Below are 17,421 nucleotides of genomic sequence, written 5' to 3' on the forward strand. Positions count from 1 at the left end.
GTTTCGTTTTTGGAAAGTTGGCTTCCACAGCTTCTAGGTGCGGATACCTTCCCGGCGCCGGTGATCATTGAAAGGGCACACAGGCTACCCACCAGTGGCAAACAAGCTGGTGGAAACGCATCGTCAAGGCCAAAAACAATGATACTGAAATTACTCAACTATGCTGACAAAGACAGAGTACTGAGAGCAGCCCGGGAAAGAGGTACAGTGATGTTCCAGGATCACCATATTATGTTTTTTCCTGATCTATCGTCCGAGGTGTTAAAACAACGAAAGCGATTTGAGGAGGTGAAGCTAGAGCTTCGAAAGAGGAAGATTAAGTACGGGATGATTTTCCCCGCCAAGCTTATGGTTATCTTCGGAGACCGTCGTCGTTTCTTCGACTCTCCTGAAGAAGCAGGCAAATTCATCGCGACCTTGCCAAAGGATGTCCGGGAAGCGGAGCAGCAGACGTCCGAGTAACTCATTTGTTCTTTTTGACACTTTGCATGAAAGTTTAATCGTCCACTTTAGTACTGAACTTTCATTTAAAAAAAAAAAAAAATCTTGGACGATTAGTCTGCAAATGCCCTATAAAACGTAAGGTTGGGATTTTTTGATTTTCATAATTCGTAAAAGGTTGGCTTTGATTTGATTACTAAGCAGAATCATAGAGTAAGCTGATTATTTTAGCGCATTTTCTTTTGGTTAAACGGTCAAAATACTTGGTCTTTGAGAGCGTGCGGTATTCATTTTGTTTTGGACACATTTTTTTTTTTTTCCTCTTAATTCAGCAAACTAATAGCGTTCCTATTAGAGGACCGTTAGAGTACGTAACTACAGTTCTAGTCGAAGAAAAGGGATGTTCGCCGTGCATCTGTGTGTTCTATCTAGTGCACGTGCTGGGGATTGTGTGTTGTTGTTGTTGTTGTTTTTTTTTCTTTTTTTTTTCTTCTTTTTTTTTCTTTCTTTACTATACATCTATACTTGCATTTCAGTTTTCTGGTACATCTTTGTACTTTACAAAAAGGTTACAGGGTGTTTATTTGAACAGGTCATTAATGTTTGGACTACCAAGAATATTTAGAATATTACATTTTGTTGCAAATGTCAAGGGATTCTAGCCTTACATTGACATCTTGGAATGTGCGGGGGCTCTGTAACCTAACTAAATTAAAACAAGTGATGAACAGAGTAAACTATCTCCATCCTAAAATATTATTCCTGCAAGAAACACATTTATTGTCCGACGAGGTCATTAAACTGCGTAGAAGATGGCCAGGGCAGGTTATAGCAGCATCATATAGCTCGCACTCAAGAGGGGTAGCTGTGCTGATACATAAATCAGTCCCATTTCATATATTAAAAACTATTCGTGATCCATTGGGTAGATATGTTATAATCAGTGGTAGGATGTTCAATGAATATTGCAATCTTGTAAGTGTTTATGGCCCTAATACAGATGAACCAAATTTCTTTCATAATCTTTTCTTCATTTTGTCTTCCCTTCAAGGTATCTTAATAGTCACTGGTGACTTTAATTGTACCTTAGATCCTAAATTGGACCGTTCCACAGGTACTGACGCTTCACATCCGCAAAGTAGGAACATAATTAATCAATACATTAAAGACCTTAATTTAAGCGATGTCTGGAGGCTTCAAAACCCAACAAAGAAAGAATTTTCTTGCTATTCCTCATCTTTCCATACTTACTCCAGAATAGACTATTTTCTTATTTCAAAGGATTTGATAGATTATATATCTAACTGTAAATATAGTAGTATTGTTTTATCGGATCATGCAGCATTATCACTGAAATATACTCTCAGAACCATAATCAAAAGCCCATCTAAATATAAAGTGGCTACATAACCCTGAGTTTCTGGATTTTGTTGGAAATCAAATTGACATATTTTTCGAATTTAATACAAACCAAACATCAGCTTCAATACGATGGGAGGCATTTAAGGCCTATATTAGGGGGCAAATCATCAGCTTTACTAGTTCTAAGACAAACAGATCTGCCCTTAAAATTATAGAATTGGAACACAGTATCAAGGACTTAGAAGAAGAAATTTTCAAACAAGATACTCCTGAACTGAGACATAAACTTTTACTACTTAAAGCAGAATTTAATGACATCTCTACTAATAAAGCTGCGGCTAATATAACTAGGCTAAAACAAACATATTATGCGACGTATATATTATTATATACGTCGTGTGTTAAATGTCATACACTCAACAAAAGGAGTCTCGGATACAGCTTTACTTTCTTTGGATGCCGAGAAGGCTTTTGATAGGGTGGAGTGGGACTATCTTTTTGATACACTCTCTTGTTTTGGTATCGGTCCGTATTTTATAAAATGGATACAAATTGTATATTCAAAACCCTCAGCAGAGATATTGACTAATAATATAATCTCTAAATCATTTCCGCTTTCTCGGGGCACACGTCAGGGATGCCCCCTTTCACCGCTCCTTTTTACATTGGCTATTGAGCCTTTGGCTATTGCAGTACGAAGAAGTGGAGATATATCAGGGATTACAATTGGCGGTCTTGAAAATAAAATAGCTTTATATGCTGATGACATTATATTATTTCTATCCAATTTAAGTACATCTGTGCCTTCTTTATTGTGCCTAATTAAATCATTTGGATCTTTTTCAGGTTATAAAGTGAATGAGTCAAAATCTATGATCCTATTTCTAAAAGAAACGGAACGTCTCACACCTCCCTTCCAGACCCCCTTTAAAAATGCTTATGAAGAATTTAAATATCTTGGTATTAATATCACCGCAGACATAAAGAATTTGGCTACCAGTAATTATAATTATACAACTAAATTAATCACTGAATCAATCAATAAATGGTCATCCCTACCAATTTCTCAGATTGGACGTATTAATATATTAAAAATGAATGTTCTCCCAAAATTCTTATATTTATTTCAATCTATTCCTCTGCCCCCACCTCATAATTTTTCTGCAATATGAAGAAGCTTTTCACCAATTTTATTTGGGCAAATCGACGTCCCAGGCTGAGGCTCTCTCTTTTGTATTTACCATATGAAAGGGGAGGGTTGCAGTTGCATAATCTTAAGTGGTACTACTGGGCAGCTCAGCCAAGAGCAGCAATGTTTTGGTTTACAAATGATAATTCTATCCCTTGGGTACGGATTGAGGAGAGTACAACTCAAAAATTGCCTTTGAATCTGTATCTGTATTCAGCACCCCTGCCCAAACTGAAAAAAGCCACTTCCAACCCCTTTGTTAAAAATACTATTGTGGTATGGTATGAAGTTTTGAAACATATTGGACAGATTCCACAATTATCACAATTTACCCCTATTTGGGGAAACACTATGTTTACACCAGGGACACATGATGGTGGTTTTAAAATCTGGGCATCAAAAGGTTTGAACAAGTTGGCAGATTTATTTAGCAATGAAACTATGCTTAGTTTTCAGGAATTAAGACAAAAGTTTGATTTGTCTAAAACACATTTCTTTAAATATCTTCAAATTAGGAATTTTATCAATAAAACACAGCATAATTCTCTTCTCTTACCAGAGCTGTCCCCTTTAGAAAAAACTACTTTAAACCACCTTAATGGTGCTAGGCAAGTTTCCTTGTTTTATAAACTGATCTCCACTAACTGTAAAGAAAATACGGAGAAAAAACGTTTGGCTTGGTGTCAAGATATAAGTGAGAATATAACAGAAGATGAATGGCAGAGTATCTGCTTGAAGGCCCAAACCCAGACAATTAATACCAGGTTTAAACTTCTGCAGTACAAGTGGATAATGAGAGTATACATAACTCCAGAATTGCTTCATAAATTTAATCCCAACATTCCCAATCAATGAATAAAATGCAACCTAGAGATAGGAACTTTATACCATTGCTTATGGAAGTGCCCTCAAGTTCAACTTTTTTGGGAAAAGGTTTTGAACTTTTTGTCACTGGTGGTGAAACAGAATGTCCCCAAATGTCCTAAACTTTGTATATTTAATATTTTCCCTGTAACTTGCACTTTAACTAACTCTGGTAAGAAAATGTTGACCTTCTGTTTATTACAAGCAATACTTGTAGTTGCTCGTCATTGGAAAAACACAGAAATTCCAAATTTTAAACAATGGTTACAGGAATTGTCTGGTTGTTTGGCTTTGGAGAAACTCACATATATTGTTAAGGGAAAACCTGGAAAAATTTTCAAAGTATGGAACCCCTTTATAGAATTTTTGAAGGAAGCTGAACCAAATAGTTTATTTTCTGTGTAACCAGGTATAACATTCACCATGTTATGATATTAATGTACCATTGTCTCGACGTTTATGTAGTATAGATGTTGTTGTTTTTTTTGTTTTTTTTATACATTTAATTTTTATTTTTATTGTAAATATTTATTTTTATTTGTATATTATTTTTTCTGTGCTTGTTTTAATGTAAATGTTTGTAAAATCAATAAATACAATGTTGGGAAAAAAAAACATGAAAAAAAAAATGTTACCATGTTAAATGTAAATGTATGTAAAGTTACAGTCTAATGAGAAAAAAAAATCTTCAAATTGCGAATAAATTTAGACAGCGAGTAAAGAAGCTGCCATCCCTGAAGCTGTCAGTCAGTTCGGCGCAAATTCATTGAGTACAAAAACTCCTGTATTAATCAATGAATCTGTCATAACTGCACAATGAATTTTCTATTTACATCATATCTCCGCTTTGTTTGTTACAGTATAGGGGCTTTTGCACCGGAGGAACCTTTTCATGATTTCTAGAACTATTGGCGGAAGTACCCGTTTTTTTTTTTTTTGGCTTGTTCGCATCGCAGGAAACGTTTTTAGTTCTAGGAACTCCTTTTGGAGGAACTAATTTAGCTCGTACTTCAGAGTAGGGTCTAAACCAGCACTATAGGAATTACCAGTGACATTAGTGTATGTGGATTGGCCAAACACACCAAAAAAACATTGACCAAAAACATTTTCTTCTCAGCTAGCAACATTAGACATCAACCACACGGCATATGCTAATACCATTTCATATAGCCTACTGTCTACTTTCTATGTATAACAGTTCTATTTAATAATGTGTTAGACAAGACTGTTAGACAGATCGTAAACTAATGAACACGGAAAATGCGAGTACTTTTCCTAAAATGATGATCCATTCTCTCAAAACAATAAAACCAAAACATATTCAGTAACTAAGCCGAGTAGCCAAACATGACAAAAAATGCAGCGATAGGCTACATTTGTTTCTCTCAGCTTCACACAAACCATCAATAAGAGTGAGCAGCGTCAAAAGTGCATTATGTGTGCAAACACAAAGCAATGAGTCGTGATTGATAACAAAATAAGACATTTTCACACAGCACCCACAGCATGAGAGAAAACAGCATTAGTTCTTTCAAAACAAGACGTAGAGCAGTTCTTCAACAGTGGAAAAGACAGCGAGAGTTGAGAATACTTGATTAATATAAGATCTTTTGCAACAGTGAAATCCCTCTGTATTGTTTTGTGTGATTAATTTTTGATAGTCCAATCCTAGATAAACAGGCAACAACAGTGTGAAGATAATGGTCAGCTTGACAGTTGAATTTGTGGATCTTATCATTGTGTAGAAACTAGTATGCTCACAAGTATGCATGGGGGATTGGGGACTGTCACAAGATATTTCCTCTGTCAGTGGGAAATGTAATCATGGCCTCCACCAGGGCCATGTGACGCAATAATATGCTTTATGAAATCATTGTTCAAAGCAATGCTGATGTGGTTTCAGAAACAACTGGTTTTCATCACTTGTCGAGATGTTTGAAATGAGTCTTGGCTTGAGTTGGTATTAGTGAAGAAATAGAGGCTGTGCAAAAAGGAAACATAAACTGAATTATAGTGTAACCAACCATATTTTCCTTCTCCATAGTTACTGCAATTATTGTAACCCTACTACATAAAATATAAAATTAAAATGGGATCACCTGTAAACGTTCTAACTATGATTGTGGCTGATACCAAGTTTCCACAGTTTTATTGTAACAAAATAATAACTAAGATATTTTTTATTTTTTGCTATACAGTTTTGGCATTTTTACAGAGCTCAAAGGATCATTTAATATTTTATTATAGTTCAAAATGTTACAGGCTTAAATCAGAATGTTGCCTCTCGATTTGAATTTTAACTCTAGTTCTTAATGACCGGATTCTAAGAAGGCATGATATAATCTCTAATGACAGATCATCTTGTGACATAATTTTTGATTATGTCATAGTCAGGCTGTGCGCTGTGATGATGTCAGTGTGGCTGATGGCAGGTCACAGAGTTTTGCATGACCTTTTTTCATATTTGATGGTTCATGCCTGCATATTTGCAGAAGACTACGTTTAGATTCAGAGGCTGATATGAAACATTTCACATCTCCCGTGATAATTTGTCATTTTGCTTTTATTTTTTATTTTTTTTTACCAAATAAACAACCTGAGGATAATAAAAGCTCATTATAGATTCATAGACTGACGTAAACCTCATTAATTCACATCTCCAATGCAACAACATGACAACCTCCTGAAGAAAAATATGTATGCTTTTTGTGTTTTAGGTTACAAAAAACATCTTCCCCTTCACCCTTAAAATCTTCGCTTTGGCTGCCTTGCAAGCACTACTATTTTCTTTAGCAAATTAATATCTAGTTTTGTTTATTAGTTTTGTTGCCAGTTGTAACCTAAAAAAACAGGGTACCCAAAAGCGAATAAATCAATTCATGTTTGAGTGATGTTATCTTCAAAATCTGTCCTCTGAACGCAGCAATACCATCTGTTTACATACAGTATGCAATATTCACACCCCTGAGGACAATTATGTCTTCTCTAAAGTACTTTTAACACTTAGTCAAAAAACACGTTGTAATATAAGCAGATTCTACCATTTGCTGTTCTCGTGCTGAGTAGAATTTAATTTCACACAAACACACATCTTGCAAGATTGGATCAGCTGAGTGAGAAGAAATAGGCTCTTTGTCATTGTCTGTTTCTCTCCAAGGAGGATGGCAAGTTGGGGGATGGCAGTCTGCTGGGTGATGCCAATGGGCTGGAGCATGGCACAGGCCGACAGAAGGAGAGTGGCAAATGGCAGAGGCCTCGCTTCACACGGAAAGCACTCATGAGGTGTTGCCTGGTCAAATGGATCATCGCCAGCACCGGACCCAAAGAGCAAGGTGAGACAGAGAAGTGGCGGAAAAGGCACAGGAGGAAATGAGGTTTTAGGAAGGCCTGCTGATGGAGTGTTTCTGCATATTTGACGGTGTGACACGTCATATGCTGGACACGCTGGACACACGCGGTCCAAAAAAGAACACATTTAATTATATAGAGGAAATGCAAGTAGAATGCAGAGAAATTGATGATATATTTTAAGCTTCTGCATTTATTTGAGTACATCCTTTTACTTACTAAATGATCAAAACTTTAAACTGTTGTACTGCCCTTTTCAATGCAGTTGCAATGAATGATGACTGAAGCATTCAGACTTTAAGAACACTAAGTGTCTGAAAATATCAAAAACTTGCGGATGCAATGTTAACACAAAGATGACATGCATTAGACCTGGCTACACCCCCAAAAAAATCTGGTTTCTCCTGTAACGTGCTCCGATTGGTTCGCTATTACATCCTTGATGCGTAGTGGAGATCGCGCCTTTTCTGTTGCGGCTCCTGCACTTTGGAATGAGTTGCCGCTATCTTTGAAATCCTTGTCAAGCATGAATACTTTTAAAAAGGACTTGAAGACTCATTTATTTCATCAAGCTTTTGACGTCTGATTGAGTCTAAGAACTGTGAGTGATTATTTGCTTGATTTTTAGTGTCATGTGTTGATGTCTTTTTGTGTATTTTAGAATTGTTGTAATTTCTGTGTAATTTTAGAGTTGTCTAATACTTATGGATAGCACTTTGGTCCATTTTAATGGTTTTGAAAGTGCTTTATAAATAAAAGTTGAGTTGAGTTGAGTAGTTCATATCTGCTTGCGTAGGACATACAACAATTTCTAATCAAATAATATAATTTTTTTAATCATTGCCAGCCACCTGGTAAACAGTAGGCGCACGCCTTTTGATCACGTCGCTTCATCTGCAAAGAACCAGAAACAACGTCCAATTAGACCTGAATGGAAAGAGAAATGTCCATGCCTAAGATACGAGACTGTCAATTGACCGTTCGCAAAGACCCGCCCCCTTTAGTTACTATTGCTATGTCCGACAAGCTACGCCGCTCTCACGCCACACCATGTTCTCACGCAGAGTAAAATACATCACAGAGCAGAGAGGACACTGACAACGTGCCGACAGACAGGGCAGACCAGGTTTTCAAATTTGGTCTTTTAAAAAAAAAGAAATTTAAACAATACATACCGTTTTGTGGCACTTTAACGTGTCTGACAGATCGCTGTAGAGCATCAGTTAAATCTGCTCGAGAACCGATCATCTCTTCCTTCTAGTTAATTTATAGCATCAAATAAACATGAATGAACATAAGAAGGAGTGTTGTTTTAACCACGGAAAGGCGTCAGTACACTCTTTTCAAGTTCAAATCCTCCCATGTTAATATACTAACTGCTTTGTCGGTCAAAATGGTGGATGGCGAAGTATGATTGGTCAGATCACCTGTCAATCAAGCTCCCTGCGAAGGGTCAATTGAGAAAACAATAGCTATCTTTGATTACTAAACCAACATTTAGCTGAAATTCAGTCCAAATCGTCCTTTTCAGTGAGATATAACTCGAGAAGTGCTGCAACTGTGAACTTAAGAACCATATCAATCTGATTCATGAGCAAATCATTCCCAAAAGCATTTTAAGGCAAGGTGGGGCTTCATTTCAGTACAAACTTTATTTCAGTCTGTTGCTCAAGCTTCAAAATACTTGGAATATGAGTCATCCGAACCACTTTAATTATACTTTTATGGTGCGTTTTTATTGTTACCAGCAGAAAAATGCATGCAAATACATGCAATCTTCATATATGACATCCTCCACCTGCTAATCACTTAATCTCCATTAGCAAATGAGTCCCGAGGCAGCTTGTAACCACAGATGTTGAGCCTTGACCTCAAGAGGGGTGACATTGATCAAACAGACCTCAGCAGAAGTGTCTCTGTTGAACATGGCACAGGGAATGGATTCAGGTTGATTCGGTTTTGATCGATCTGTGTTGCCACTCTCTTCACGTAAGCTAGCCCGCTCTGTGGGCCATAAATGAGATTGTATCAAAATAGAGTTTAAAGCCAACCTTCTAAAAAGTACTGCTTGTTCAAGTATGGTTTTATTAGCACTGTCAGCTTTTAATCCTGAGCAGTTGTCTAGCTTCTTTACAGTAATACTGCAAGTTTAAGTTTACATTTCTTGATGGCTCTAATCATCTGGAGCTGATTTTCATGATTGACAGTACGCAGTTTTTCTATTTTTGTGTATTTAGATATTGTAAGTTGGTATTGTTAATATGAGTTATAGTTCTGTTTTTCAATCTGTTTAATGCGAATATATGTAGTTATATTTTAAATTATGGGTCAATCAATGGCATGCAGTTCTTCAGTGACTATTCTAACCTCTTCTATGACATTTTCACGAGTACATATAATCGAATAGAGTAAAGAGTATGCACATTTGCTATACTGTCTGGGCTCAGAATTTTAGCCCGAACCCAGAGTACTCCCCCGATACCCCTGGCTGGGATAGGAAGTTGGGGTGGTGGAGGGATGCTGGAAAACTGCCGAGGGACAGATGAGTCGGCTATATACTGTATATTGGCCTCCTCTTGCTGATTGGGTAGATTATCTAAACGGGCTCCTCCCCGAATTTTGATAAAACATAATTTAATATTTTTTGGGACATAAATTCAAACATGTCCTGATATCGTAATAAAGACTAACATGTAATTTAAATGGTTTACCTATAGTGAAAAATAAATATACTAAAAGTATTTGAAATGCATTTATTTTATGCTAAGTATAAATACATGTACATAATAATGTACTTAATATAAATACCCTGCTTTTGTGCTTTTGGTACTAAATTGGAACAACTAATTTTGTACTTAATGCACTTTAGTTATCCAGAAATAGTGCGGAAGTTCAACTAAACATATACTTAAGTATATTTGATTGTGCTAAAGTGGAACTATTGCAAGTATACTTTAGGTACAGTTCAAATATCTTTCATTTAAAGAGTGATATTATGGTCATACTATTCTTACTAATAGTGATATTAAAACACATTTTAGGCTTAATATTAACAAATGTACAATAAAGAAATACTCCAAATAAAGTTTAATTATAATATGTATAAGTCTCAAGTGATATGTCAGTAAATATGTTGATGGATTTGTATACTTAGTATGAAATAAATGTATTTTAAATACATTTTGGTAAAGGTTTTTTTTTTCACTAGTGTTGGCATTTCTTAGAAATAATATAGATTAATAAATCTGCAAAAACAAAGTCTTGTATTAGATAATATCAGATCATTTGAATACATATGACTTACTCATGATATTTAAAAAAAAACGTACATTGAAAAAAACGATTAAAAAAAACATTTTTAAAAATTAGTAAGATACTCACGTGTATTTAAGGTGTAAGGAAAATATGTTATTAATTTTTATTTGATGTTTACATTTTCATAGTCATTAAATGTGAACATTAAAATAATGTAAAATCAAGGGTGTCCTTTATTTTTCCACACTAAAGGTGACATGCCTAGTGCCAGTTGCATATCATAATGTTCTTGCTCGGCTAGTGCCGTCTAGTGGTTATGTGGAGAAACAAATTTGTGCAATGCATTAGCTCATATGAAACTAAGACTTTAATCATGTTGTGCACATCGCTTTTTGAAGACAATGCTTTTATGAATGCTTTTGAATATTTAATGAAGTGTTTGTCATTATGTTATATTGATTTAATCGTTTTTTTGCTCTCAAGATTGCTGAAAGAGCTGAGAGAATCACTCATAAGAGTGTTGAAACAGACACTGAAACAGTTTGTGGCACCATTAAAAGAAAGGGGCTCTCTATTGGCAGAATCAGGAAATCAGAGATTGGCTTGCAAATGGGGAAATCAGAGAGGGCTATAGGAAGAGTGAAATAAGAGACGAAGGATGAGAAGTGTCTCTGAATCAAACTAGTGGCCTTGTATCTACAGTGGCCCTAAAAACTATTTTGATGCCTAAACCACACTTAAAAATGTGAAATATAGCAACATATTGAAGCAAGAGAACATTATAAAGTATCAAGTGAACGTATTAAAGGGCTCCTTGATTATGAGGATTATTTTTTACTTAAGTTAGAGTGTAATGTTGTCTTAAGTTAGAGCTGTTTGAGCATAAACAACATCTGCAAAGTTACGATGCTCAAGGTTCAATGCAACAGCCCGGTCTCACCCCGAAACGTCATATACTGACGGGTCTTGACCATACGTCAACATACGACGAAAAGGGTACCCCTATAACGTCAATATGAGACATAAGCGCACCAGCAGCGCCTCCTAGCGGTACCCTAACGCATACCTAAACCCAACCATACCTGAATCGTCACACATGGGCGTTAAAGGGTACCCTTTTCGTCGTATGTTGCCGTATGGTCAAGACCCGTCAGTATGTGACGTTTTGGGGTGAGACTGTGTTAAATGCAAAGGGAGATCTTTTGTTTTACAGAATTCGCTTTTTAAGGACTTCAACAAACGGCTGACAACGAGCTTCTTCCCGGGTTGGTGACATCACAAACACTAAAATTTACATTGTAAATTACAATTTACAAGGGATGAGGCCATGTTGTTCTGCTTTAGATAAGAAGAAGAGTTGTTGTCACTGCTTTTTACACCCCGGAAAAGGTTTAAAGTAAGGCTGACGTACTTAGAGAGGTTCTTTAACACTTTTCCTGAACATTGTAACCTCAATGTTTGTCTGTGCGCTGCTCATTTTACGGAGAAAAGCCTCCAGAAGACAGCACAATGCAGGATATACGCACAACAGCTTCTCCTGAAAGACGGAGCCATTCCCATTTTGTCAGGGAAATCTGTTGTTAATTGTTCACAACTTGCAAGTATGCTTTATTATTTGTAGTTGTGCTTTCTATTAACAGTTCCAATAAGCTTTATGTAGTTGCTTTGATAGCTATGATAAAGCTTTAGCTCTGTTAGCCTGCTAACTAACATTAAAGTATTGATGTAGTGTTTACTGTAGCTTTTTGTAGTTCGATTACTGTTTGTGTTACCATAGTTTTCCGACAAATATGATGAAACGGTGGATAACAACATATCTATAAGAAAATTACAAGAAACATACCACTCTGAAACGTCCTGTGAAATCTGTGCTTGCAAAGTCCATGCTTGAAATCCGTTCAGCACAATCCTCATTTGTTAACATTGTCAGGGTCTGAATCGGGCTTGAAATGGTTTGAAATGAATGCCATCGTTAAAATTGACATCTGAGTAGAGCTCGAGGTTAGGAAGGGGCGTGACACTTCCCGAACATGCGCTGACCAATCAAAGCACATTTCGTATTTCGGAAAGAGGGGCTTCATCGAAAAAGACATGTTAAACCAGACTGGGAAGTGAGGAGCTGCAATAATGCAAAATACGTGAAAAAAGTATACGTTTTTTGAACAATCAAGCATGAAAATATATTCAGGGACAACCCTAAAACAAGACTTCGTAAAAGGGCATAATAGGACCCCTTTAAAGTACGATTAATGTTTGTGTGTTGTATTTGGTATTTGGAAAGTTCCAAAATGCCAACATTTTGTGGATCAAATAATTTTTTAATGTGAACTCTGCTAGGACACCTGTTTGAACTTCAGGGAAATTGACTTAAAACGAATTTTAAAAAAAAGGTTAGTTTTGAGAAGTTGCATCATTTGTTTAAATTCCACTTTGTTCGATTATTTGATGTCTTCTGACTGTACAGCATACTGTACATGCTTCCTGCGAAACTTGAGCATTCTGCTTGTCATCCCCCCCTCTCTCCCTCTCTCTCTCTCTCTCTCTCTCTCTGATCAGTGACACTTCCTGTTCATAGCTTTAATTCCTAGACAGTCCAGGATATGTTCAGATATATACAGCAGAACTCCTGCAGGACACTGAAGACCTCACTAGCTGTTTGGTTTGGATTACTGTCCACGTCTGGATTGGGAGGTGTAACGTTATCCAGATAGCAAATCAGCAGTGTGTTCTACATTGGGTCACATTGAGACTTTTCTGCACTTCGCAGCAAAACCCTCCAGCACTGGATCTCAGGAAGTTAGTATGGATTTGTTGATTAATTTAGAAAGAAATGGATAAAGACTAATTTGACAATCACAGCAGCCAATCTTCTAAATTTGTCATCTGGGAACTCTCTTTTAAGTGATGAGGAAGTTTGATGTCATACTGTTTTTAGGTGAAGTCTTTAGAGATTAGTCTGTCTTCTGGTGATGGTTTAATGGACTTTTTCCATTGTGTGAGTTACAGTAGTTTAACAGTGACTGTTCGATCAGCTGTTGAGACGTTCGAGAGACGTTACTGAAGGACGAGAGACATGGATGCGGTGAACGACTTTAAGAATGACTGTCAGAAGGAGTTGACCAGCATGCTGAGCTGCTTTTTCGGCTTGGTCACCGGCTCTTTTGCCCAAGGTACTTCCTTTGCTGTGATCTGTCTTTTTACATTCGTTTAAAATGATTTGACTCCTCACTCTTTTATACTGAACTTTATGAAGTTTCTGCACAAGTGAAGTTTTATGTTGTTTGGGAGCTATCAGTTGTTTCTCCAAAACAGATGTGAGACCACGTTTAATCTTTTTTTTCTTTTTTTTACTTCTTTTCTGAGTGAAAATGTCTAGACATCCTTGAGATACATTTACTTGAGAAAAAGAACATAGTTTTTTGCCAAATAGTTTTGTTTTGTTTTAAGTGGAAAACTACTGATCAGGACTTTTTATTTGGGGTGGGTGTAGTTGCATGAGATAAAATGAACACATTATTTCTGGACAGGCAAGTCTATAATCACTATTAGATGTTTTTATCTGCTAATGGTGTAATTGTGCTGGTGTGTGTGTGTGTGTGTGTGTGTGTGTGTGTGTGTGTGTGTGTGTGTGTGTGTGTGTGTGTGTGTGTGTGTGTGTGTGTGTGTGTGTGTGTGTGTGTGTGTGTGTGTGTGTGTGTGTGTGTGTGTGTGTGTGTGTGTGTGTGTGTGTGTGTGTGTGTGTGTGTGTGTGTGTGTGTGTGTGTGTGTGTGTGTGTAATACGAGCCCTTTAACTTTCACTAAGTACCAAAACATTGTTCTGTCTCACTGCTGGTCAAAGGACAGAGGCTCTAGTCTTCCAGGTGAATAATTGAATTAGTCCTGTTCAATTTGTCCTGTCTTTTCCTTTGACACTACTGAGACTTACTCACCATCCTGTTGTTCCAAACCGATTCCTTTCTTTCTTCTGAGGAATACAAGAAGATACTATTTTTTCTAATGAAAACCAGCTCAGAGAAAACACATTATGTTAAAAAAAATCAAATTTCCATTTTGCACATTCGTATAGAGACGTGAACTCCGGGGTCAGGAGGGAATGAATCACTTCCAAGCCAAGACAGAAACTGGTAATTTCTTCTCTGATTTTGTGTTAAAAATCTGCAGAAGACTGAGGAATGGATTTAGCATGGTAAAATGTGTTAAAATGGAGATTAATTATATTATTATAAATCTTCAGAAAATGTTAGACACATTTCACAAATCTTCCACATTGGTGTCCTTAAGCTCTGTATAGATTAGGCCCAGCTAACAAACAAAAATATGTTTTAAGAATGGTTTGCCAGCATTGCCATTAAGTCATGAAAACATTCATTCTGAATGTTCTCTGCACATTCGAAAAAATCAATTTTTTTTTACAAGTTGTTTTTCTTGGTAATGCAAACGTTCTGGATAAAGTTGTAACATTAAAATGGTCAGATGAACATCCAACTAAAAAAATTTCAGAAAGAAAAGTTCCATACTGTAATTTATGTATAAATAATGTTTTGTGCTAAGTTTTGATAACATTTCAAAGATCAGATAACTTTGAAGGAACGTTCTATTAACTTTACAGGAAGAACTTTGAGAGAACCTTGCCCGAACGTTAGCCAAAGTTCTATTTGAAGTCCTATTAAAATTTGACTGAAAATTTAATTAATAAAAAGTGAAAAATAGCTTTTAAAGGATTTCGGACAAGATGGACAGATAATAGAGTCATGGACAATCTTAGAAAGAATCTGTTTGATTTTATTTAAATTTTCTGCAATCTGTCAACAAATATCATAAGCTATATTCTCTTGGCTGCTTGCAAGTCAACTTTGAAAAAAAGACTGCAACAGGAAAAGAAATTGCGGCATCAGCAGGGGCAGTGCAGGTTTAGTAACAGAATATGATCATAACTCTTGCTAATTAAGCATTTATATGTGCCTTAAATAGTCAGATCGACTCAATCTGTTGTCTCATGTTTCTGTGGCCTTCAGCCAGGTCAGCCAATGAGGACACAAAAGACAGGAAAGAGACTTGTGACTGTCGTAAATGTATCACAAACCAGCATCCACTAGCGCCTCACAGTGGACAGTGCAATCCATTACACTGCACACTATTTCTGTCAAGTTTACTGACATTCAAAAGTTTGGAGTCAATACGATTTAATTTAAAGATTGCATTAAATTGATCAAAAGTGACAGTAAAGACATTTACAATGTTATAAAATTTAAATAAATGCTGTTATTTTGAACTATCTAATCCTGAAAAAATGTATCTTGGTTTCCACTAAAATATTAAGGCCTAATCCTTAATCTGAATCCTGTCTGTGGAACCAGGCCAAAACCAATCTTATTGAATCCTCCATATGACGGTTTATGTGCTCGGATTTTTTCTATTGGTTATACAATTGCTCAAAACAAGACATGGTTTGCAGCACTGATTATTGACGTCCATTCATCCGTCTTTGCCGCTGGCTTATACCATATGGGACGCGGGAGAATATGTAAAATAAATATGGTGGGAAAAAAAGGTTAATAAAACATTAAGGGAACATTCAGGGAATATGGGAACAAAACAGTCTTTTTCCATAATGAAGACTTTCATGTTTTGAACGTTTCCAGGATGTTAGTTAGTTTTGGGTTCCCAGAACATTCCTGCCTAAGATTGTTAGCTGGGAAGAAGCACAATTATTTTTAACATTGATAATAATAAGAAATGTTTCTTAAGATCCAAATCAGCATATTAGAAACAAAATTGGGGGAAAAAAGCATTGATCAAACCTTACTGACCCCATACTTTTGAATTTTAGTGTATATTATTAAAAGACTGGAAAATATTCCGCACAAAACAATTAGAAACAAATGACAAAGTAAATAGAAATAACAAAGCTAACAAGGAGTCAACAAAATAGAAATAAAAAAATATTTTTTTTATTTTGAATTGTAATAAGATTTCAAAAAATTACTGTTTTATTGTATTTTTGATAAAATAAATGCAGCCTTCGAGAACATAAGAGACTTCTTTCAAAAGCATATACAGTAGCATTGAATTTTATCAATAATAAATATACATTTTAATTAAATAAATATGACTTCAAATAATACAATTCATAATAAGCGGTATACAGTCGAGTCACATTTATTTATATTGTGCTTTTTACAACACAGATTGTTTCAAAGCAGCTTTACTGTCACGTTGTGGATTTTGTTTCTTGTTTCTTGTTCCTTGTTTCTGTCTTGTCATGTGATTCCCTGTTTGTCATGTGATCCTGCCATGCGTCTTGTCATTTGTTAATCGTCTGATCTTTGTTCACAGGTGTTGTCTTGTCATTTGTGTATTTAAGCCCTCATGTTTGCCTATGTCTTGATCTAGTATTGATTGATTGGTTGTCCAAGTGTTCCATGCCTCGTCTTGCCTTTGTTTTGTGTTGTAATTAAAGTTGTTGGGTTCTCAACCAGCTTGCCTCCAGTGGATATTGTTACATTTACAGCGATAACAGGAAAATAATGTAACAAAATTTGTTCCCAGAAGAAAATAGTGCCACAGTCCAGCTTAAGTAAGTTCAGTGATGTTTCATTTTCGTTGTAAAAAAGTTATTAATTTAGTTAATTTATATATATAGGCTATATATATATCCGATCTGGAGAAAACAGTGCTGTCCTCGTCCAGCTTAGTTCAGTTCTCATACAGTGGTGTCAATGCATGCAGATCAATAATATTGTTGAATATTAAATTAAATGTTTCCAACTAAGCAAGCCAAAAGCCAATGGCAATAAAGGTGAAAAAGGGAGACAGTGGGAAGGAACCAAAACTCCATCAGGTGACAGAATGGAGAAAAAACCTTGGGAGAACCCAACCCAGGTCAGTTCTCCTCTGGCCAACGAATGAATAGCGTATGATTTTGATTCAGGCAGCATTATAGGTCAGATTGGAACGTCCA

The 17,421-nt window shown here is 36.1% G+C and overlaps 1 protein-coding gene across 3 annotated transcripts in view; it reads left to right on the forward strand.

Moving 5' to 3' along the window:
• kcnip3a (Kv channel interacting protein 3a, calsenilin) overlaps positions 1-17,421 on the forward strand; it is a 78,771-nt gene that overhangs the window by 23,231 nt on the left and 38,119 nt on the right. For 2 of the 3 annotated variants that reach the window (XM_079636657.1, XM_079636655.1), the window contains exon 2: positions 7,014-7,188. In XM_079636657.1, coding sequence (XP_079492783.1) covers positions 7,014-7,188 — 175 coding nt within the window. Of the gene's footprint in view, positions 1-7,013; positions 7,202-17,421 lie in introns of all 3 variants that reach the window. The other variant, XM_079636656.1, reaches the window with a different exon arrangement.

Source organism: Phoxinus phoxinus (genome assembly GCF_949152265.1).
Source record: "Phoxinus phoxinus genome assembly, chromosome: 15".
NCBI classification, from domain to species: Eukaryota; Metazoa; Chordata; class Actinopteri; order Cypriniformes; family Leuciscidae; genus Phoxinus; species Phoxinus phoxinus.